The sequence below is a fragment of the Cinclus cinclus genome, chromosome 2 (assembly GCF_963662255.1).
Source record: "Cinclus cinclus chromosome 2, bCinCin1.1, whole genome shotgun sequence".
Classification (NCBI taxonomy): domain Eukaryota; kingdom Metazoa; phylum Chordata; class Aves; order Passeriformes; family Cinclidae; genus Cinclus; species Cinclus cinclus.
The window spans coordinates 30997752-31022822 of NC_085047.1; the positions used below are offsets into that span (position 1 = coordinate 30997752).

General features: G+C 41.1%; 2 gene segments (V, D, J or C); both read right to left on the reverse strand.

Annotated features, from left to right (window-relative positions):
- Nucleotides 1–1953: 1953 nt before the first annotated feature.
- LOC134057851 (M1-specific T cell receptor beta chain-like) lies at nucleotides 1954–9906 on the reverse strand. The segment is given in 5 exon segments: nucleotides 1954–2230; nucleotides 3812–3918; nucleotides 5037–5054; nucleotides 5435–5770; nucleotides 9834–9906. Coding segments are annotated over 5 exon segments (561 nt in total).
- A 3870-nt stretch (nucleotides 9907–13776) lies between these two features.
- LOC134041121 (T cell receptor beta constant 2-like) overlaps nucleotides 13777–25071 on the reverse strand; it is a 31393-nt gene continuing 20098 nt past the window's right edge. The window contains 5 exon segments of the C gene segment in view: nucleotides 13777–14053; nucleotides 15635–15741; nucleotides 16854–16871; nucleotides 17252–17587; nucleotides 20470–20517. Of these exon segments, the coding sequence occupies nucleotides 14027–14053; nucleotides 15635–15741; nucleotides 16854–16871; nucleotides 17252–17587; nucleotides 20470–20517 (536 nt within the window).

Genomic DNA, 25071 nt, shown 5'->3' on the forward strand with positions numbered 1-25071 from the left:
ACTTTTTACTTTTTTCTTTAAAAGGTCAACATAATTTAATCATACTTCATTGATTCTCTTATGCAGTATTTCCCTTGAAATTTCACTTCTTTTTTTCCTAAACTTTCTTCTTCCTTCTCACTAGCTGGTTCTCTTGAAAATTTTAAGAGATACAGTGTAATTGTAATAAAATAGACTTGCATAAATATCACCCTGAAGACATCACTTTGTTCAATGTCATCTCCTGTATGGCTCAAATGAGTGACAACAAATGTGTGCAGAGCAGAATTCTGCTTATATCCTTGGACCTAAACATCAGCCCCATCACAAACATCCTCTGTCCAAATCACTCTTGAAAAAGAGCTTGTTGGACAAAAGTTTTCCCTTTAACACACTTCAATCCAAAAGGGGAAAAAAAAAGGCAGATATTATATGAGCCCAGATATGTATCTGTCTCTCTTTTAAAGTGCTCTCTTTGCACAATCACCTGTGTAATAGTGGGAGTGCGTGTGCATGAGAATTACATTACTTACAATTGGAAAGCTGGAAAACTTGGAAAAGAACAGGATTGGATTGCTGTGCTTGGTCTCAATTTCCAGTGACTGAGAGTTATGAATTCAGTGTGGGAACAATCTTCTTATTGAGGAATCAAAAGGGAAGTGTCTATCATTTGCCAAATTCTTTTCTTACGTAGCTTGCCTGCTCCAAAACGCCTATGCCTAAGTTTGTCCTTTGTTCACTTTAAGCAGGTTCTGCCATGACCACTCAGAAAGTCTCTGTATATGAGGACAAGATTGATCTGGGTTTTTTCTGACAGCCCTGATAAATGCAGCCATATTCATCAAATGTCCTAATAAATTATATTCATACTAACGTGTTTCAGACTGAGCTAGAATTATGTTTTAATATTCAATTCTGCTGTGTTCCAGTCTATTCTAACTTCATAGAGCATGAATAATGACACATATTGGGAAAAGAGCCCATCATCTGAATCCAAAGCCATCTCTCTTTGATTATCTTTGTCACACACCCTGAAATGTGCCCATTTGTACAACCTTCTCATGATTTCCACCTGCTGAGAACTGTTACTTTTGGATTTTCACCAAAGTGGAAGGGGACACCTATACCCACACCACGTTGTTCATATCTTAGGAAAGCAAGACCTTTTGAAGCACTATTGCAAAAGGTATTTCCCAGTAAACAGTTCTCCACTTTGTTTGAACTAGTCAAAAGACTACTTAAGTAATTTCTGTACTCAGAACACCAAATAAATTACTTCACTGAGTAGGATGTTTTCTCATGTTCTGAAGTGTTTTGAGGAGATTAAAGGAGTGACAAGCACAGAGCAGAAAAAATAACTCCATTTTACATCATTATACCCATCTATCCTCTAGCACTAAGATACAGCTTTTTCTTTAATGACATTAAAAGAGATATGACAGATTCCTCCCAAGTTTGTCATTGGATCCTTTGGAAACAAACACATTGAGTGTCAGGTGACTTTTAATCTATTCAACACATTTTTCCTCACTACCACAGTGAGTCTGGTGTCATCACCATGATAATCCCACAGAAGAACAAAGTGGAAAAAAAAGCAGCTCCCAGGCCTCTCCCCAGATAGTGTCACTTCCCATCTGGCTGGAGTGCTGTTTCCTTCTCTACCACCTTTGAATTATGCATCTATTTTGGCTCAAAATCAGCCCCAGGTGAGGGCAAGCCTCCAAAGCCTGCAGCCTTGCTCCACTTGTTGCTACACAGTATAAGTACTGGATGGGTCTCTACTGTTCCCATAAGAGATAAGTTATTCCTACAGGGATTGTCACTGAATGATCTTTAATGAGAGTTGCTTATGGCACTATTCATCACGGAAAGTTGTGTGGTAGGACATTATTACTACAGAAGACCAAATTTAAAAACAACAGATCATGCTTTTTCAGAAGAAAAGAAGTGAAAACTTTATTCCGAAATCGAGGAGATGAGCTCTCAGCTTCTGAGCATTAAGAAAGTGCTAGTTTTAAACATATATTACAAGACAGTATGATACATTTTGATACAGAAGTACAGGAAAAGCTCAGCAGTGATTACAACAGAGTGAAGAACAGGATGGCAAGAGACAATTATTTAAAAAATTGTATTCAGGAGTTCTTAAAAGCACCGATACTTTGCTGTGGAAAGCCAGAGGATTAGTTGTGCTCCTGCTGATGTGATGCCAAGGGCTCTTCATTTATTCTCTAGATAACTTGACACCAGTCTAATTGAAGACAAAATGGAATAAAATAATAAGAACGATAAAATAATAATGACAACGATGACAACAACAACCACCAAAGGACAGAAGCAAATACAGGAATTGGCAGGATGACCTTGCCCGAAGAGTTACCATCAGTGGTGGAATGTTCAAGTGGTAGCCAGTAACAAATTGTTTCCCTCAAGGGTCTGTATTGGGAGCAAAAGAATTTTTTCATCTTTCATCAGTATGTCATTGATAGATACTGGGATCAAATGTAGCCTCAGCAAATTGACAGATGACACAAAGCTGAGTGGCCATTGATGTGCTTGAGGGAAGGGATGGCATCCAGAGGGACGTGGACAGACTTAGAGAGAGAGCCCATGCGACCCCCACCAATCCCACCCGCAGTTTTGTGTCCAGCCCTGGATGCCAGCACAGGAAACTCATGGGTGTGCAAGAGCACGTCAAGAGGAGGCCACAAGAAATAGTCACAGGGCTTCAGGCTATGAAGACAGGCTTAGGGAGCAACCCATCTTCACAGGGGAGCAGAGAAGCCTCTGGAGAGGCTGCCTGAGAGCTTTCAATACATGGCACTGCGGGACTTCTAAGAAAAACAGAGATGTTTTACCAAGGCCTGAAGTGACGGGACAAAGGGCACGGCTTTTAAACTCATACGGGGTAGCTTCAGATTAAACAAAGAAATTTGTCCAGGTGAGGGTGCTGAGGCAGTGGAACAGGTTTCCCAGAGAAGCCTGAGGTGGATGTCCCACCCCTGGAAGTGTTTAAGGCCGGGTTCCATGGGGCTTTGAGCAACCTGGTCTAGTGAGAGGTGTCCCTGCCCATTTCAGTGGGGGGATGGATCTAGATTATCCTTCAATGTTCTTTCTAACCTAAGCAGTCCAAGTGACTCCATGATTATGATGCCAAAAAGGACAAATCTACCCCTCCAGTATACGCACGCAAAAAGATAAAAAAATAGAATTGAGATTGCCTTGATCCTTGCCCTCAACTCTACTTTTCAAGGTCACTTTTCAAACACATCTCCCAGTTCTGCTTTTAAAGGGACAAGTGCTGAGGCTTCCGCTGCTCTCACTGGGTGTATCTTTCAGCCATAGGAAATATTTACTAATAAAAAGCATTTCCTGGCAGTTAGTTCAATTTATCCCATTTTCTCAGATTGTTCCCACTGTTCTTTGTCAATCTTTGTAAATGTTTGATCAGATTTATCCCCTGCATCACCTCAAAAAACCCGCTTATTATTTTCACTGCAGGCATAAACTCCTTTACAATGGTTCCACAAATGCATGATATATCTGATGTTGCCCTTATTCACTCTCTGGGCAACTTGTACTTAATTCTCATCTTTTTCATGTGTTTAAAGAGGATTGTGAGTCGGAATTTCTCAGCTAGGTAGCATTGATGGTATTTGAGTTCTGGGAAAACAGTAATAGAAAAGCCACCACTTGTGATTTTTCAAGCCGGACTGCACAAAGCCTGGCAGAGCTCCCGCAGAACAACCACACCTCTGAGAACAGGTTTATCCTGCATCCACTGATCCTTGAGTAGTGACTAAGCCCAGCCTTCCAGGGCACTCTGACTTACCTTGGCTGTCCACACCAGACCACTCACCAAAACTGCGTAGACCAAGGCTTTGCCACACAGGATGAGGTAAGTGAGCTTCAGAGAATTTCCATACCGCAAATACGACTCTGCAAGTCAAACACCATTTGTGTATCCAATTACCATCATCATCATCATCATCACGAGATGCTGGTTCTAATGGAGCTTTCATGAAATGAGAGCCCTTGAAATCTTTAGCTAAGTGACATAAAGGACCTAGAGCCAAATGAGTGGCTCTGTTGACACAAGAGTGCAGGGGATGGGACAGAGGATAGGGACTCCAAGCACTGAAAGTGAAAGCGAGTCAAGGAAAGGCAGAGATTGGCTTTATGCTAGGAAAGTACTGAGTTGCCACACTTACTGATGAAGTGAGCTGTTCATCTGAGCTCCCTCTTAAGGACACAAAATAGGCTGAATCACAAGAATACAACTTTTTTATTTTGTCTCATAATTGTCAGTGGCCTTATGAGTGCTGCTGATGTATCAGGAAAGTTTTACAAGCCCAGAATAACATGGCTTCTCAAAATTTTGTTCCTGTAGAGTTTTCACTCTTAAGGGGTTGCCATAGTATTGAGATACCAGCTCTGTCTTGGTTCAGACTTAAGATTCCCGAAGCATGAAAGAAGTTGTTGAAAAACAGGAGTGTGCAAATATGTATACAAAGAGGAAGGAAATGTAATTTTTTATACAGATATCCTCCATACATGACAGCAGTGGGGAAGGGAAGGTGACTTGTCAAGAGAAGTGTTCTGAGTTTGATACTAAGAAATACTCAGAATAACATATCCTGAATCTTGAGGTCAGAATCACTTGGATAAGTAAGGATCATTTCTTTCCTGGCTGAGCAAGAATATTCCCAATGGAAGTCAGTTTCTAGGACTGGAGGAGACGATGAAGAGCAAATTACAGTCTACAGGAAGGTATCATGATTTCTTCTCTTTTCAAAATGGAATCATATAGGAGAGCTAACCTCCAAAGCAGTCTACATACACTATGCACAAACAACCCTCCAAAAACATTTCTTCCTCTCCTTTTTTGTTTCTTAATGTCACCTACAAAACGCTTAGGTGAGAAAGGAGAAGCTATTCATACAGCAGACCTCTCCCACACGTTGTACTTAGCATCAGTAACGCTGGAATTAAAATACACACTGATAATTGCCTGAGAGAAGAGGCAAAATTCTCTTTTCGTGAGAAGCCACACGTACCTTCTGTGAGCGCACAACCTGAAAGACAAAAGTGAACTGAAAGTCATGTTTCTCTTCAAAACAGATAGAATATCGATTGGAGAGGTTTCAGTTTACAAAACACTGCCTCATTCACTTGACCCTACTAGGTGTTTTACCACACTGCACAGGTTACTCTACTACAGAGATTTTGCAGTGGAAAGCCTGAAGAAACTCCAGATGTATAGTGGTAATGTAGGTGCAAAGGCCCAGGAATGGGAAGAGACATATGCTAATATCTACATATTCAGGTATGTAGTTGTGCCACAAGAACACCCTGAATGGAATCTACACGTAGATGTGGTTTATACCATAATACATGCTCTTTGGATTTGTGATTTCTATCTTACACAGCGTGGTGAGAGATGTCTTTTACTCACCAGCATCACCATGGATAAATTTGCTTATTGATTGCGTTGTTCCGTTCTGAAAAAAATTGGCAACACACTCAAAGCGATTCAAAGGGTTGAACCATTCCCAGGCTGGCATCCTCAGGCGGCTGGTCAGTGAGTAGGTGCTCCCATTCTGTGTGGAGGACTCGTCTGTCCCCACCCCTTCGGTCCTTTTCACGCCATTCACCCTCCAGACCACAGTCAGGTGGTCAGGGTAGAAACCAGAGGCCAGGCACACCAGCGTGGCCTTGCTCTTCTGCTGGATCTCCTGCTTTGATGGGGAAAAGATGGCCACAGCTGGAGGTATGATTTCATCATTCTTCCCTGAAAGACAAAGCAACATGCTCCAGAGCCTCCATCCCTCTGTTCAGTCAGGAACCCCTGAAAATGGTCCCGAGTTTGTGCCGCGTTACTCCTAAAAAGCCTGGCGTTCTAACAGCTGCCTATCGGACAATTAATGTCTAGTGGATATGACACACCAGCAAAGTGGAAGGTTTTGTTTTCGCTCGTTACGCACAAACATGAAGGGTCTGGCCACAGGAGTGCATGAGCACATGAATTTCTTGCATTGCCTCTGTCAGAAGAACAGAAAGCTAAAAAGAGGCTGAGCAAAGAGGCAAGCAGAAAAGTCCCCAGTTTTGCTGTAAGGCCTGCCTTTGTAATACTGTATTAACAGATGAGGGATCTCTTCTAAGGCACAAATATCTTCAACAAACTGAGTTACATTCCTGGAAATGGAGTTAAGACGTGGTGGTCATTCCTGTGTTCAGAATTATACTGTCATGGGATACTCTACTTGGCCCCCCATCTACGAGATGACCCGGAAGGAAGGAAGGAGCTGATCCTTCTCACTGTCTGAAGTGAAAAACACTTGAGGCAGGTAACTTGAATATGCCAGGGACAGCTTTTGCCTTGGGTCTTAACTTGACATCCATTTTTAATAACATTAGCCATGTCTTTATGTAACTTAATTTTTAGGTTATTGTAGGTATGAGAAGTTCTGATCCCTGCCTTCCCAAAATGATGCAAGGTTCTATATGATCACAAATCAAAAAACGTTCCCTGTCCTCTCATGTTTGATACCTACTTGTAAGATTAATGAGAGCAGACTTCAGTCTAAAGATTGTACAGGACAGCCATGAGAAGTTACTCAGAAGCCAGGCAGTGACCCTACAAGCCAGGGGGTTTTCCATATATTACATTAGAGTGCCTTTTTTGCTCATCTAGCATGAGAAACCCATGAGGTAGAGTGCTGCTGAGAAAAGAAATGCAGAGTAAACTATGGAGCCAAAGAGAAAATTTTTACTCCAGGTTGCTTTTGTTGTATGAAGGCACTATGAATTGTAGATGTGCTGCCTGGTGACTCTCCTTTGCAGAGGAAGAGAGGTAGCCGAATTAGCAGAAATTAGTATCTTTCAGAGGTCTGGTCTCCTCAGCCCTTGTGTTTGCATTCAATTGATGCCTTAATTGTGACCTCCAATGCTTGCTCTGCAAAGATCCCGGGGCTGCTTCTGTATGAGCTTGCACAGACTTTAGATGACTTGGGTATTAAATAGAGATAACTCCCTAGAGGATTTAACACTGCTCTGCTTTCCTTTTGGTGGGTATGAAGAGAGGTTGATGGTTAGTACGTCTCCCTTCTAGCATTTGGTCTTATGATTTTTTTCCTATCCTAGAAGAATCTCTGACAAATTATTTGGCTAATAGCCTTAATGGCTAATGAGTGGAGAGATGGAAACAGATAGGAAGACAAATGAAAAGGGAGAGATTTAATAGAAGAAAGAGAGAGAGAGAAAGAAAGGAAGAAAGGAAGAAAGGAAGGAAGAAAGGAAGAAAGGAAGAAAGGAAGAAAGGAAGAAAGGAAGAAAGGAAGAAAGGAAGAAAGGAAGAAAGAGAGGAAGGTAGGTGAAAAGTGGAGATAGAAAGAAAAAATGATAGAACTACTGAAACTAGAGGAAAATTAGCATGCTTGAAATGGAATAAAGGGATTGGTAAAAGCCAGAACTAGAAAAAAAAAAGTCTAATCAGCAGCCCATTGTGTTCTTCCACGCTGCCCATTGTGGACACTTACACAAAATTTGATCACTTCCATGCATAAACTCACGCATTCCCTGTCACACAGATATCACCCACCTGAAAGAAAAGGTGCCACAGTTCCTCCATTCCCATCATGGCAAGATCAGTTTCATAATTTCTTGTTATATTTCACTCCTACTCTCAGTTTTAAATCACCTGTATATATGCTACAAATCATTAACTCAAGGGAAATTTTCAAGTGCCCTCCACACTGAGCACTTGGGTTAAGAATAGCTCCTTACCTATAACTCTGAGCACAGTGCCGACTCCAAAATTAAGCTGCTGGTTTGCACAGCTGTACAAAGTCAGGCTGTAACCCCAGTGTCATTATGCTCTCCCCGCCAGCCATATAGATCCTTAAAATAGTTCTGTTTAAAGGAGCAGGCACCAGTGAGTGTTTCTACAGTTTCCTAGCAGATGGGGAAGTAAGAGGTGGAAAAACTTTGCCCTGTGATTCCAATATAGCCTGATATTAATGGTATTAAATCCTTTTCTGGGATGGGAGAGAACCGAGAAAGAAAATGGGGAAAAAGAAAAAGACTAGAGGAAAAAGATATGCTGACAGAAAAATAATACATTTCAAGCTGAGCAGTAGAAGCTGGGAGAATGACTGTTAGCAGAACCCAGCATTCCAAAACAACTTTAGACAGCCTTCCAACCATTGATGGAGAGGCAAGCAAAGTGCCAGCAAAATTAGTCTTTCTCCATGATTCAGCACACGAGAGAATCCAGACACTACCTCCAAAACATTGCTTTGGATCATTACATAGATGAAGGGCAAAATCCTGCAGACCAGAGAAGCATTTCTCATTCCCAACCTCTACAATATTTTCCTTGGCGAATGGATGAAAACAAAATTATTTATTCCCTTCTTCCTTCATGAAGTTCCCAGAAATGAAAGACAAAGGCTGCAGACACAAGGACCTCAGTGTTGTGCCTGTAAATCCTACACTTCCATATTGTCACATCTCGTTTTAATAAGCAACCCATAAACCATTAATCCTTTTCTCATGGCTGCATTAAAAATTATCATTATTAAGCTTTTAATTAAGAATGTTCTTGTCCCCTAAACCAGTATCACAGAGATCTGACTTCTTACTTACCTATGACCGTAAGTTTTGTCCCACTTCCAAAGTTCAGTCGATTATTATTCACACCGTTTTGCAGCTGCAGAAAAACCTCTCCTCTACTCCCAGACCTCTGAGCCAAGCCTGTGGACTAGCCCTCCCCTCATGTGGTACCAGCAAAAGAAGAAACACCAAGTACTTAGGTCCCCAGAAAAAAAAAAAGTGTGTAAGGGAATACCACCAAATCTGTGTCTAAAGAGCTGAGATCAACATCAGAAATACCCCATCCAGAGCCCTTTAGCTTCAGGCTCAATCAGTTGTTGGAGCTTCCACCATGTCTTTAGAGGATATTTATCTATTTATCTAGCTGTCATATTAGAATATTAGAAAATATTTCCCATACGTGGATATTCCTTAAGATCTCCTTCTATTTGAAATGAATCATATTTTACTCATATTTTATTTTCTGTGGTTTTCAGTGGCTGTTTAGCACCTGAAATAGTTAAGACTGTTGTCCTTAATGATCTTTGTATCACCATCCTGGTGAGCCTGTTCAGTGCAAAGAAACTGGCTGTGCTGTGGAGAGCTACTTTCTATAACAACAAGGACTTAAAAAGCTGCAGAGAGATGTTATTAGTATTGTTTATTATATAACTGAGTATTCATTTTTGCCTTCTTTTTTATAAATTAAAAATGCTAGCAGACTTGTTTTCCCCAGTAATCTGAGATGACACATTCTTCAATTTACCCTGGGACGATCCAGGGTAATTTAAATTTGTGTCATCTTGATTTTGTTTTCTAGATCCCTTCAAAGTGTAAATCAGTTCGTTCCAGACAGATAGACAGACTTTTTTTTTTTAACTGACTTGTCCTTAATCATCTGTAGTCCCAGCAGAGCCAGCATTATAGATTCTAGTTACACTTTTGGGGAATTTTTTGCATGTTTTGATTCATTTGGACAATGGTTTTCTATGTCATGCACACATTTTTAAATTAATTTCTTATCCCAATTAGTTCTAGGGACCGCTTTTTCTTTACTGAAAATGCATTCATTCAGTTCTTCAAAATGAAAGGTGTGTCCCTACCTAGACTATTAAACTTAGTCTATTTTCTGAAGTAGACAGGGTTACTAGCACACCAGGAGAACACCAGTTAAATAATGCAAGGGAGAGTAACTATGAAACTCTCTTAAGAGAACACATAGCATTTGAAGTGAATTAAAAGAGGAAAAACAATTTTCTTACCCATTACTGTAAGTTTTGTTCCACTGCCGAAACGCATATCAGCACTGTTCACAGTGACAAAGTGACGTATCATAAGCTAAGAGAAGGGATGCACTGCAGCTGGCTTACAACAAGCACAAGCTTTAGAAAACACTAGTGTTTTTGGAATACCAATTATCACTCATTCTCTACTTGAGGTGGTTCACCTGTGGCAGCAAACTAAAACAAATCCCTTTGTTTTCACTTCTATGGAAACACAGCTGTCTTCAACAGTCTTACAGGATCCCGTTCAATTTTCTAACAGGTTAAAATAATCCACACAAGGAGAGCACAGAAGAATCTGTTGACTGGTCCCAGACAAACCCTTCATAGCCCTTAGGAAGAACTGCAATGAGACTGGGGAGAAAGATTAGAGGCAAGCCTTGTTCTCACAGACATGAGGCAGTCAGCAGATATTGGAGGATTATTTTTTAAGAGAGAGAATCCCAACACATTCCATGTAGTGCCTCTGAGAGACACCTGCTACACATCAGAATTCTTTTGCTTACACTCGTATCAAATTCAGAAAGAACCATTTTGTCACCTATTGCAGGCATTGGTGCATCAGGAAAAATTAGTAATTCCAGCTTTGCATAGCTGATAGGCTTTAGGTGCACCTGCAGCCAGTTTGGTTGCTGAAAATTAATTTCAATATCTCAGAATTTCCTAGCTGGCTTCCCACAGAGGCCAGGCTCAGTTCTCAGATGCTGAAAGTAAGTCCCAGCATACAAGGACTGTCAAGAGAAAGCAAGGCAGAGCACATCTGCTCTGCTGCAGAATTCTCTGCAGCTGCCTTAACACACTCTGCCACAAGGCTCATGCACATATGGGATTTTGTAAAGGCTTCCTGGGGAATGTATCATCGTGGCCCCCCCCCACTGTTGAGCCACGATGATACAATCTCCTACAAAAACAATACCACGCATGATTCTACCTCCTCATTTTTGTCAACCAGGAAGGGTTGCCATGAGTACCTGTGCTGGTTTGGACTAATTTCCTTCACAGAGGCTACTAAGACAAGATAGAAATACTGTTGGCAAGATAGGAATGGTTTTGTTATTGCTTTAGTGCTTACCCAGCATTCAAGGGCTTTTCTGCTTCTCATACCACTGTGCCAGCAAGGAGGCTGGTGATGCATGGGAACCTGGGAGGAGGGACGGGAGGGCAGCTGATTCCAACTGGTCCAAGGGATAGTCCATATCCTATGGCATCATGCTCAGTATGTGAAAGGGGCGAGAAGGGGGAAGAAGAAGGAAGAGAGAGATATTTGGAGTGATGGTGTTTGTCTTCCCTAGTCACTGTTACGTGTGATGGGGCCCTGCCATCCTGGGAATGACTGAACACCTGCCCACCTATGGGAAGTGGTGAATGAATTCCTTGTCATGCTTTGCTTGTGTGCACAGCTTTTGCTTTACCTCTTAAACTGTCTTTATCTCAAGACATGAGTTTTTCACTTGTGCTTTTCCTATTCTCTCTCCAGTCCTGCTGCTGGGGGATGAGCAAGCAGCTGTGTGGGGCTTGATCCTGGCTGGGGCTAAACCATGACAAAACCACAGACCACATCCTTCCTTTGCCATTGCTGTTTCTATGGGATAGTCCAATTACCTCTCAGTGTGCCCATTATCCCTCAATTTATAATCTCAGGATTTTTTTCTTATACCTAAAAAGGTAACACTTTTTTTTGTTTGTTTGTTTGTTTTATTGGTTGACTTTAAACACAGTAATTTTTTACTTGGTAGCATCATGGCAGTGCCCATGCTGCTTTTCTCCTACTCTTTCTCTCTTCTGCCCCCAGGTTGACAAAAACTTCAGGCCTACAGTAACTGGTTTGCAATGAGAGTAATTGGCTTACTACGGCTTTTTTTTTTTGTCCTTATGCCCTTTTTACCCTATTTCTCTATTGTGTCTTTGTTTTCATTCTTGGTTTGTTTTCTTGGTCTTTATTTTCTTATTTTCTACTCTACCTATTTTTACTTTTTACTTTTTTCTTTAAAAGGTCAACATAATTTAATCATACTTCATTGATTCTCTTATGCAGTATTTCCCTTGAAATTTCACTTCTTTTTTTCCTAAACTTTCTTCTTCCTTCTCACTAGCTGGTTCTCTTGAAAATTTTAAGAGATACAGTGTAATTGTAATAAAATAGACTTGCATAAATATCACCCTGAAGACATCACTTTGTTCAATGTCATCTCCTGTATGGCTCAAATGAGTGACAACAAATGTGTGCAGAGCAGAATTCTGCTTATATCCTTGGACCTAAACATCAGCCCCATCACAAACATCCTCTGTCCAAATCACTCTTGAAAAAGAGCTTGTTGGACAAAAGTTTTCCCTTTAACACACTTCAATCCAAAAGGGGAAAAAAAAAGGCAGATATTATATGAGCCCAGATATGTATCTGTCTCTCTTTTAAAGTGCTCTCTTTGCACAATCACCTGTGTAATAGTGGGAGTGCGTGTGCATGAGAATTACATTACTTACAATTGGAAAGCTGGAAAACTTGGAAAAGAACAGGATTGGATTGCTGTGCTTGGTCTCAATTTCCAGTGACTGAGAGTTATGAATTCAGTGTGGGAACAATCTTCTTATTGAGGAATCAAAAGGGAAGTGTCTATCATTTGCCAAATTCTTTTCTTACGTAGCTTGCCTGCTCCAAAACGCCTATGCCTAAGTTTGTCCTTTGTTCACTTTAAGCAAGTTCTGCCATGACCACTCAGAAAGTCTCTGTATATGAGGACAAGATTGATCTGGGTTTTTTCTGACAGCCCTGATAAATGCAGCCATATTCATCAAATGTCCTAATAAATTATATTCATACTAACGTGTTTCAGACTGAGCTAGAATTATGTTTTAATATTCAATTCTGCTGTGTTCCAGTCTATTCTAACTTCATAGAGCATGAATAATGACACATATTGGGAAAAGAGCCCATCATCTGAATCCAAAGCCATCTCTCTTTGATTATCTTTGTCACACACCCTGAAATATGCCCATTTGTACAACCTTCTCATGATTTCCACCTGCTGAGAACTGTTACTTTTGGATTTTCACCAAAGTGGAAGGGGACACCTATACCCACACCACGTTGTTCATATCTTAGGAAAGCAAGACCTTTTGAAGCACTATTGCAAAAGGTATTTCCCAGTAAACAGTTCTCCACTTTGTTTGAACTAGTCAAAAGACTACTTAAGTAATTTCTGTACTCAGAACACCAAATAAATTACTTCACTGAGTAGGATGTTTTCTCGTGTTCTGAAGTGTTTTGAGGAGATTAAAGGAGTGACAAGCACAGAGCAGAAAAAATAACTCCATTTTACATCATTATACCAATCTATCCTCTAGCACTAAGATACAGCTTTTTCTTTAATGACATTAAAAGAGATATGACAGATTCCTCCCAAGTTTGTCATTGGATCCTTTGGAAACAAACACATTGAGTGTCAGGTGACTTTTAATCTATTCAACACATTTTTCCTCACTACCACAGTGAGTCTGGTGTCATCACCATGATAATCCCACAGAAGAACAAAGTGGAAAAAAAAGCAGCTCCCAGGCCTCTCCCCAGATAGTGTCACTTCCCATCTGGCTGGAGTGCTGTTTCCTTCTCTACCACCTTTGAATTATGCATCTATTTTGGCTCAAAATCAGCCCCAGGTGAGGGCAAGCCTCCAAAGCCTGCAGCCTTGCTCCACTTGTTGCTACACAGTGTAAGTACTGGATGGGTCTCTACTGTTCCCATAAGAGATAAGTTATTCCTACAGGGATTGTCACTGAATGATCTTTAATGAGAGTTGCTTATGGCACTATTCATCACGGAAAGTTGTGTGGTAGGACATTATTACTACAGAAGACCAAATTTAAAAACAACAGATCATGCTTTTTCAGAAGAAAAGAAGTGAAAACTTTATTCCGAAATCGAGGAGATGAGCTCTCAGCTTCTGAGCATTAAGAAAGTGCTAGTTTTAAACATATATTACAAGACAGTATGATACATTTTGATACAGAAGTACAGGAAAAGCTCAGCAGTGATTACAACAGAGTGAAGAACAGGATGGCAAGAGACAATTATTTAAAAAATTGTATTCAGGAGTTCTTAAAAGCACCGATACTTTGCTGTGGAAAGCCAGAGGATTAGTTGTGCTCCTGCTGATGTGATGCCAAGGGCTCTTCATTTATTCTCTAGATAACTTGACACCAGTCTAATTGAAGACAAAATGGAATAAAATAATAAGAACGATAAAATAATAATGACAACGATGACAACAACAACCACCAAAGGACAGAAGCAAATACAGGAATTGGCAGGATGACCTTGCCCGAAGAGTTACCATCAGTGGTGGAATGTTCAAGTGGTAGCCAGTAACAAATTGTTTCCCTCAAGGGTCTGTATTGGGAGCAAAAGCATTTTTTCATCTTTCATCAGTATGTCATTGATAGATACTGGGATCAAATGTAGCCTCAGCAAATTGACAGATGACACAAAGCTGAGTGGCCATTGATGTGCTTGAGGGAAGGGATGGCATCCAGAGGGACGTGGACAGACTTAGAGAGAGAGCCCATGCGACCCCCACCAATCCCACCCGCAGTTTTGTGTCCAGCCCTGGATGCCAGCACAGGAAACTCATGGGTGTGCGAGAGCACGTCAAGAGGAGGCCACAAGAAATAGTCACAGGGCTTCAGGCTATGAAGACAGGCTTAGGGAGCAACCCATCTTCACAGGGGAGCAGAGAAGCCTCTGGAGAGGCTGCCTGAGAGCTTTCAATACATGGCACTGCGGGACTTCTAAGAAAAACAGAGATGTTTTACCAAGGCCTGCAGTGACGGGACAAAGGGCACGGCTTTTAAACTCATACGGGGTAGCTTCAGATTAAACAAAGAAATTTGTCCAGGTGAGGGTGCTGAGGCAGTGGAACAGGTTTCCCAGAGAAGCCTGAGGTGGATGTCCCACCCCTGGAAGTGTTTAAGGCCGGGTTCCATGGGGCTTTGAGCAACCTGGTCTAGTGAGAGGTGTCCCTGCCCATTTCAGTGGGGGGATGGATCTAGATTATCCTTCAATGTTCTTTCTAACCTAAGCAGTCCAAGTGACTCCATGATTATGATGCCAAAAAGGACAAATCTACCCCTCCAGTATACGCACGCAAAAAGATAAAAAAATAGAATTGAGATTGCCTTGATCCTTGCCCTCAACTCTACTTTTCAAGGTCACTTTTCAAACACATCTCCCAGTTCTGCTTTTAAAGGGACAAGTGCTGAGGCTTCCGCTGCTCTCACTGGGTGTATCTTTCAGCCATAGGAAATATTTACTAATAAAAAGCATTTCCTGGCAGTTAGTTCAATTTATCCCATTTTCTCAGATTGTTCCCACTGTTCTTTGTCAATCTTTGTAAATGTTTGATCAGATTTATCCCCTGCATCACCTCAAAAAACCCGCTTATTATTTTCACTGCAGGCATAAACTCCTTTACAATGGTTCCACAAATGCATGATATATCTGATGTTGCCCTTATTCACTCTCTGGGCAACTTGTACTTAATTCTCATCTTTTTCATGTGTTTAAAGAGGATTGTGAGTCGGAATTTCTCAGCTAGGTAGCATTGATGGTATTTGAGTTCTGGGAAAACAGTAATAGAAAAGCCACCACTTGTGATTTTTCAAGCCGGACTGCACAAAGCCTGGCAGAGCTCCCGCAGAACAACCACACCTCTGAGAACAGGTTTATCCTGCATCCACTGATCCTTGAGTAGTGACTAAGCCCAGCCTTCCAGGGCACTCTGACTTACCTTGGCTGTCCACACCAGACCACTCACCAAAACTGCGTAGACCAAGGCTTTGCCACACAGGATGAGGTAAGTGAGCTTCAGAGAATTTCCATACCGCAAATACGACTCTGCAAGTCAAACACCATTTGTGTATCCAATTACCATCATCATCATCACGAGATGCTGGTTCTAATGGAGCTTTCATGAAATGAGAGCCCTTGAAATCTTTAGCTAAGTGACATAAAGGACCTAGAGCCAAATGAGTGGCTCTGTTGACACAAGAGTGCAGGGGATGGGACAGAGGATAGGGACTCCAAGCACTGAAAGTGAAAGCAAGTCAAGGAAAGGCAGAGATTGGCTTTATGCTAGGAAAGTACTGAGTTGCCACACTTACTGATGAAGTGAGCTGTTCATCTGAGCTCCCTCTTAAGGACACAAAATAGGCTGAATCACAAGAATACAACTTTTTTATTTTGTCTCATAATTGTCAGTGGCCTTATGAGTGCTGCTGATGTATCAGGAAAGTTTTACAAGCCCAGAATAACATGGCTTCTCAAAATTTTGTTCCTGTAGAGTTTTCACTCTTAAGGGGTTGCCATAGTATTGAGATACCAGCTCTGTCTTGGTTCAGACTTAAGATTCCCGAAGCATGAAAGAAGTTGTTGAAAAACAGGAGTGTGCAAATATGTATACAAAGAGGAAGGAAATGTAATTTTTTATACAGATATCCTCCATACATGACAGCAGTGGGGAAGGGAAGGTGACTTGTCAAGAGAAGTGTTCTGAGTTTGATACTAAGAAATACTCAGAATAACATATCCTGAATCTTGAGGTCAGAATCACTTGGATAAGTAAGGATCATTTCTTTCCTGGCTGAGCAAGAATATTCCCAATGGAAGTCAGTTTCTAGGACTGGAGGAGACAATGAAGAGCAAATCACAGTCTACAGGAAGGTATCATGATTTCTTCTCTTTTCAAAATGGAATCATATAGGAGAGCTAACCTCCAAAGCAGTCTACATACACTATGCACAAACAACCCTCCAAAAACATTTCTTCCTCTCCTTTTTTGTTTCTTAATGTCACCTACAAAACGCTTAGGTGAGAAAGGAGAAGCTATTCATACAGCAGACCTCTCCCACACGTTGTACTTAGCATCAGTAACGCTGGAATTAAAATACACACTGATAATTGCCTGAGAGAAGAGGCAAAATTCTCTTTTCGTGAGAAGCCACACGTACCTTCTGTGAGCGCACAACCTGAAAGACAAAAGTGAACTGAAAGTCATGTTTCTCTTCAAAACAGATAGAATATCGATTGGAGAGGTTTCAGTTTACAAAACACTGCCTCATTCACTTGACCCTACTAGGTGTTTTACCACACTGCACAGGTTACTCTACTACAGAGATTTTGCAGTGGAAAGCCTGAAGAAACTCCAGATGTATAGTGGTAATGTAGGTGCAAAGGCCCAGGAATGGGAAGAGACATATGCTAATATCTACATATTCAGGTATGTAGTTGTGCCACAAGAACACCCTGAATGGAATCTACACGTAGATGTGGTTTATACCATAATACATGCTCTTTGGATTTGTGATTTCTATCTTACACAGCGTGGTGAGAGATGTCTTTTACTCACCAGCATCACCATGGATAAATTTGCTTATTGATTGCGTTGTTCCGTTCTGAAAAAAATTGGCAACACACTCAAAGCGATTCAAAGGGTTGAACCATTCCCAGGCTGGCATCCTCAGGCGGCTGGTCAGTGAGTAGGTGCTCCCATTCTGTGTGGAGGACTCGTCTGTCCCCACCCCTTCGGTCCTTTTCACGCCATTCACCCTCCAGACCACAGTCAGGTGGTCAGGGTAGAAACCAGAGGCCAGGCACACCAGCGTGGCCTTGCTCTTCTGCTGGATCTCCTGCTTTGATGGGGAAAAGATGGCCACAGCTGGAGGTATGATTTCATCATTCTTCCCTGAAAGACAAAGCAACATGCTCCAGAGCCTCCATCCCTCTGTTCAGTCAGGAACCCCTGAAAATGGTCCCGAGTTTGTGCCGCGTTACTCCTAAAAAGCCTGGCGTTCTAACAGCTGCCTATCGGACAATTAATGTCTAGTGGATATGACACACCAGCAAAGTGGAAGGTTTTGTTTTCACTCGTTACGCACAAACATGAAGGGTCTGGCCACAGGAGTGCATGAGCACATGAATTTCTTGCATTGCCTCTGTCAGAAGAACAGAAAGCTAAAAAGAGGCTGAGCAAAGAGGCAAGCAGAAAAGTCCCCAGTTTTGCTGTAAGGCCTGCCTTTGTAATACTGTATTAACAGATGAGGGATCTCTTCTAAGGCACAAATATCTTCAACAAACTGAGTTACATTCCTGGAAATGGAGTTAAGACGTGGTGGTCATTCCTGTGTTCAGAATTATACTGTCATGGGATACTCTACTTGGCCCCCCATCTACGAGATGACCCGGAAGGAAGGAAGGAGCTGATCCTTCTCACTGTCTGAAGTGAAAAACACTTGAGGCAGGTAACTTGAATATGCCAGGGACAGCTTTTGCCTTGGGTCTTAACTTGACATCCATTTTTAATAACATTAGCCATGTCTTTATGTAACTTAATTTTTAGGTTATTGTAGGTATGAGAAGTTCTGATCCCTGCCTTCCCAAAATGATGCAAGGTTCTATATGATCACAAATCAAAAAACGTTCCCTGTCCTCTCATGTTTGATACCTACTTGTAAGATTAATGAGAGCAGACTTCAGTCTAAAGATTGTACAGGACAGCCATGAGAAGTTACTCAGAAGCCAGGCAGTGACCCTACAAGCCAGGGGGTTTTCCATATATTACATTAGAGATTGTATAACATAGAGAGTTATGCCTGTAAATCCTACACTTCCATATTGTCACATCTCATTTTAATAAGCGACCCATAAAGCATTAATCCTTTTCTCATGGCTGCATTAAAAATTTTCATTATTAAGCTTTTAATTAAGAATGTTCTTGTCCCCTAAACCAGTATCACATAGATCACAGAGAACTGACTTCTTACTTACCTATGACCGTAAGTTTTGTCCCACTGCCAAAGAATAATTTCTCAGTATTCACACCGTTTTGCAGCTGCAGAAAAACCTCTCCTCTACTCCCAGACCTCTGAGCCAAGCCTGTGGACTAGCCCTCCCCTCATGTGGTACCAGCAAAAGAAGAAACATCAGGTACTCAAATTCCCAGAAAAACGCATGTGTAGGGGAATACCACCAAATCTGTGTCTAAAGAGCTGAGATCAACATCAGAAATACCCCATCCAGAGCCCTTTAGCTTCAGGCTCAATCAGTTGTTGGAGCTTCCACCATGTCTTTAGAGGATATTTATCTATTTATCCAGGTGTCATATTAAAATATTAGAAAATATTTCCCATATGCAGACTGAGTAATTTCTTATTCTTAGGTAAATAGACACATTTCCTCTTAATTTCTTTTCAACATTTTGAATATTTTTCCCTTGTAATATAAATGTATTTTTTAATTTGCAAAATAATTTTTAATATGTAGCACAGCGTCCTGGTCCACTCTGCCCTTTGTAGAAGTTCCTAAACATGCTCCCTTTCCCTTTCCCTTTCCCTTTCCCTTTCCCTTTCCCTTTCCCTTTCCCTTTCCCTTTCCCTTTCCATTTCCCTGGAAGGCTTTCCTTGGAAGGAAGTAACTGTTTTTATTGTCTGTGGTCCCTTGGTGATTATTGAAGTTCACTGCATAAATGACTATGGTCAATGAGGGGTAGTGTGTTCATTTTCATAAGCTCAGGCTCCTCAGAGAAACTTTGGATTTCAAAAAGTCTGCTGGTCACTGATTTTTTTCCTATGGAGACTGAATTTTAGCACTTCTTATCAATTTATTCTGTAGCGGTATAAATATATGAGGTACCAATTTTTTGAACTCCAGGAGCAGCACAAGAAGAAATAATCATCATTTAATAATGTCTGAGCAGCAGCCTTGTTTTCCCCAGATTTGGACAGTCCAAATCCATAAATGTGGCTCAGAAAGAAAAATTCCCTGAAAGCTCCTTTCCTTCAAAACAAATCTTATATTCTTCTTTTGTAATTTTCAGTGGATGTTGAGCATCTATTCTGAAATAGTTAAGACTGTTGTCCTTAATGATCTTCGTATCACCATCCTGGTGAGCCTGCTCAGTGGAAATAAATTGGCTGTGCTGTGGAGAGCTACTTTCTATAACAACAAGGACTTAAAAAGCTGCAGAGAGATTTTAGTATTGCTTGTCATAAAGTTGAGTATTTATTTGTGCCTTCAGTTTTATCAACCAAAAAATGCTAGAACACCTGTTTTTTCTCCGGATATCTGAGATAACACATTCTTAAATTTACCCAGGACAACCCATTTGAGTTTGTATCATCTTGATTTTGTTTTCTAAGTGTAACACTAAGTCAGTTCTTTCCAGATAGATAGACATCTTTTCACTGACTTGTCCTTAATCATGTGTAGCCCCAGCAGAACCAGCATTATAGAGACCAGCTATACTTTGGGAAACAAGGATTTTGCATGTGTTGGTTTATTAGGAAAACTGTTTTCTATGTCATGCACACATATTTAAATTAATTTCTTAGCCCAATTCTTTCTAGGGACAGCTTTTTCTTTACTGAAAATGCATTCGTTCAATTCTCCCAAATGAAAGGTGTACCCCTACTAGAGGACCCAACTTAGTCTATTCTCTGAAGTAGACAGAGTTACTAGCACACCAGGAGAATACCAGCTTAATAATGAAAGAGAGAATAATAATTCAATTCTCTAAAGAGAACACATAGCATTAGAAGTGACTTAAAGGAGGAAAAAAATTTTTCTTACCCATTACTGTAAGTTTTGTGCCACTGCCGAAGGACAAACCAGAGTTTCACAGTGAAGAAGTGTTGTATCATAAGTTATGAGAAGGGATGCACTGAAGCTGGCTTGCTACAAGCAGAAGCCTAAGAAATAATTTCTGCATTTGGAATTCCAAGCGTCACTCAATCTCTGTCTAAAGAGATGTTTTTTGACAGAAAACCAGCTTGAAATCAGTTGTATAACATGTAGAATTCATAAAAAAACATTTCAAAGGTTTGTTTGATATTTTGTCTACATTTCACCCCAAGTTGTTTTTGCCACCTTTCTCTAATCTCCATGTTATATCACCGATCTTATCTGCTATTCTCATTTTGCACACCTTGAAAACAAGCTAACACACCCAAAGGTTGTCATTATCTAGGAATAGAACTCCTCTGTAACTAGAACTTCCTCACTATCAGTCTTGTATTCCAAACATTGTGACGCCTTCTTTTCTGTAACTTGTGAAGTTAATAATCAAGTGATACTTGCTTTGTGGTTTTCATAGTCAAATGCAGGTGGTTCAACTTTGGCAGCAAACTAAAACAAATCCCTTTGTTTTCACTTCTATGGAAACACAGCTGTCTTCAACAGTCTTACAGGATCCCGTTCAATTTTCTAACAGGTTAAAATAATCCACACAAGGAGAGCACAGAAGAATCTGTTGACTGGTCCCAGACAAACCCTTCATAGCCCTTAGGAAGAACTGCAATGAGACTGGGGAGAAAGATTAGAGGCAAGCCTTGTTCTCACAGGCATGAGGCAGTCAGCAGATATTGGAGGATTATTTTTTAAGAGAGAGAATCCCAACACATTCCATGTAGTGCCTCTGAGAGACACCTGCTACACGTCAGAATTCTTTTGCTTACACTTGTATCAAATTCAGAAAGAACCATTTTGTCACCTATTGCAGGCATTGGTGCATCAGGAAAAATTAGTAATTCCAGCTTTGCATAGCTGATAGGCTTTAGGTGCACCTGCAGCCAGTTTGGTTGCTGAAAATTAATTTCAATATCTCAGAATTTCCTAGCTGGCTTCCCACAGAGGCCAGGCTCAGTTCTCAGATGCTGAAAGTAAGTCCCAGCATACAAGGACTGTCAAGAGAAAGCAAGGCAGAGCACATCTGCTCTGCTGCAGAATTCTCTGCAGCTGCCTTAACACACTCTGCCACAAGGCTCATGCACATATGGGTTTTTGTAAAGGCTTCCTGGGGAATGTATCATCGTGGATCCCCCTGTCCCCACAATGATACAATCTCCTACAAAAACAATACCACCCCTGACTCCACCTCCTCATTTTTGTCAACCAGGAAGGGTTGCCATGAGTACCTGTGCTGGTTTGGACTAATTTCCTTCACAGAGGCTACTAAGACAAGATAGAAATACTGTTGGCAAGATAGGAATGGTTTTGTTATTGCTTTAGTGCTTACCCAGCATTCAAGGGCTTTTCTGCTTCTCATACCACTGTGCCAGCAAGGAGGCTGGTGATGCATGGGAACCTGGGAGGAGGGACGGGAGGGCAGCTGATTCCAACTGGTCCAAGGGATATTCCATATCCTATGGCATCATGCTCAGTATGTGAAAGGGGCGAGAAGGGGGAAGAAGAAGGAAGAGAGAGATATTTGGAGTGATGGTGTTTGTCTTCCCTAGTCACTGTTACGTGTGATGGGGCCCTGCCATCCTGGGAATGACTGAACACCTGCCCACCTATGGGAAGTGGCGAATGAATTCCTTGTCATGCTTTGCTTGTGTGCACAGCTTTTGCTTTACCTCTTAAACTGTCTTTATCTCAAGACATGAGTTTTTCACTTGTGCTTTTCCTATTCTCTCTCCAGTCCTGCTGCTGGGGGATGAGCAAGCAGCTGTGTGGGGCTTGATCCTGGCTGGGGCTAAACCATGACAAAACCACAGACCACATCCTTCCTTTGCCATTGCTGTTTCTATGGGATAGTCCAATTACCTCTCAGTGTGCCCATTATCCCTCAATTTATAATCTCAGGATTTTTTTCTTATACCCAAAAAGGTAACACTTTTGTTTTTTGTTTGTTTGTTTTGTAGGTTGACTTTAAACACAGTAATTTTTTACTTGGTAGTATCATGGCAGTGCCCATGCTGCTTTTCCCCTTCTCTTTCTCTCTTCTGCCCCCAGGATGGCAAACAAACGTCAAGCTCACAGTTTGCAATTTTTGGTTTGAAAACAGAGTAATTTTTTTACTATGGGCTTGGTGTTTGTAGCTTGGTGTTTGAGACCATCCTCCCATGGCTTGTGACTCTGCCTATGAATTGTCTTCATCTAGGAGTAAGAGCAAACCTTTATTTTGCAGATTATCTGAAGGGATGGCAACTGATGGGGAGAGGTAACAGGCTACATTTTTCTCCCTCCCTTACATATAAGTAGCATAGCCTTCTCTCACAAAATGTCACCATATAGCTGCTAACCTAACCAAGTACCTTCAGTAAACACGTTTTTTATATTGCTCTTTAATGGCCTCATTCAAATCTTTATTGAAATGAAAAATAGACTGAAACACAGGACAAAATCCTTCAAAACAAGGTTATGCTGCTAGCAAAAACACATTTTTTTCTGTTATTTTTCAGATATTAGGGAAGTACACATATTTTCTGATACAGCCTGTTTAGCTGGAAAAAGCTGTTAGTGTCCCAGAGAAGGGAATTAGAAACATAGACTAAGGTGTAAAATGCAGCACCAAGAGACTGAACAACAGAACACAAGATCTCAGACAGGTAATCTCACAATGCCCCTAGGTTGTCTTCTCTTCTACAACAGAAGTTGAACAGAGTACTTAAGTCACTAATTATGCCTGTTTATACAGAATATTTGTTTGCATATATAGAATTATTTCAAAAAATACATCTAGATTTTGGTGGTTTTTTCGGCTATCACTGCCTAAATAATAAAAAACTAATAGAGGAATATTATGTTCCTGCCTTGGTCTTAGTCTGCCTGTGATCTCAACATGGGTCTTACCCATTGGACTAAAATTCATTTAAGATTATTCTGTCTTCATCTGTAGTCCATTAGTGTCCTTACTGTCACTTACAGACTCTTCCATGAGGTGTCTTTCATTTAAAAACAAGGTAATCACCTCTCTACTAGATTTGAAGGAGTATGTGGTGCTATCAGCTCCTCAGGTCATGTTCAAAAGGCAATTTCTAATACATGCCAGCAGAGACCAGTCTTGTCGCACCTTAATGTTTCTTTGTAACCTCTCAAAAGGAAAGGACTTGCAGGCCATGAATTCAAATAAATGTGAGTGAGAGAAAAAAGGGAGACAGGTCCTTGACTTTCATTTCCAAGTCATTCATAGGAGGTTTCTTGGGCTTCGGAGGCCAAGCTTCGTAAAACTTCAGACAAAGAAAAACAAGAACATATAAGGAAGATTTAGGGATATATTTTCTAATGATTATATTCATTTAAGGGGAGAATTTCACAGGAAATTAGAGATCACAACAGTTATACCTGTCCTGCATTCTTTGGAGTTACACAAGCACCAAGTACAAAGAAGCGGGCCATACTACAGAAATTTACTACACTGAGATTTACAGATTTTTTTCTTAGAGACACTAGGTAGCTTTCCAGTGCTTTTGAAACAACCCCATAATCCAGTGCTTTTGACCACAACCCCATAAAGTTAAGAATAAACTATTCTTCAGGGCATATCCAGGCACTGAAAAGATATGATGGTGGAAGGAGGGATCCGACCAATAATTTGGCTTTGAAGACAGAGGCTGCTGCAATGCTCTGTCTGTCTCCCCTTCAAAACATCCTAGGACTATTGCCCCAACTTCTACCTAGTCTTCTTCCTCCTCTTACTCTATGCCTCTCCTGACTGTCTCACATTTTTCAAAGACTCCATCTCTCACTCAGAGAGGTAGGGATCTTATCTTAGTGTTCAACCCCCTCGCTGCACCGTGTGATCACTCGCAGCACAGAAATACGTGGCTTCATCCTTGGGTGTCAGATTCTTGATTGTCATCAGAGAGTAATCAGTATTCTGTCTGTTTACTTCAAACTTGGCCTCACTGTAACCATCCTCATAAACATTATGACTCCATGTACTACTACTGACTATTAACTTTAAACCGCTTCTTGGAGGCTGCTGATACCAGAACATATAGCCAAGTTTACTATAATTCAGGTAGCAGGAGATGGTCACAGAGTCTCCAGTTCTCTGATGGATTCTGTCTGGCCACTGTGCAATGTAAGCACCAATCCCAACACCTGTAATAATAAGAGATAACAAGAGACAGTGAGGAGCAGGAGTACAGAGGGTACTAACATTAGCCATGCATGGCCTGGATGAAAGCCCTGCTGCAGACAGATCTGTTGTCTCTCACCAGGTAAAAGAACAAGCACAACAGCCAGCATGGCCCTCCAGCTCTCCCAGGACAGTGTGCTCCTGCTCACTGTGAGGTAAGAGTTAAGAGAGACCGATGCCCCTCCCCTTGCCCACATTTGTCTGTCAAGCTTGGGCAGAGAAGAGAGAAGGGACTGTCCAGCTTTGATACTTTCTTTGATGAGCCAGTAATAGCAAAGCTAAAAATTCACGTGCCTCCATGTTCTGCT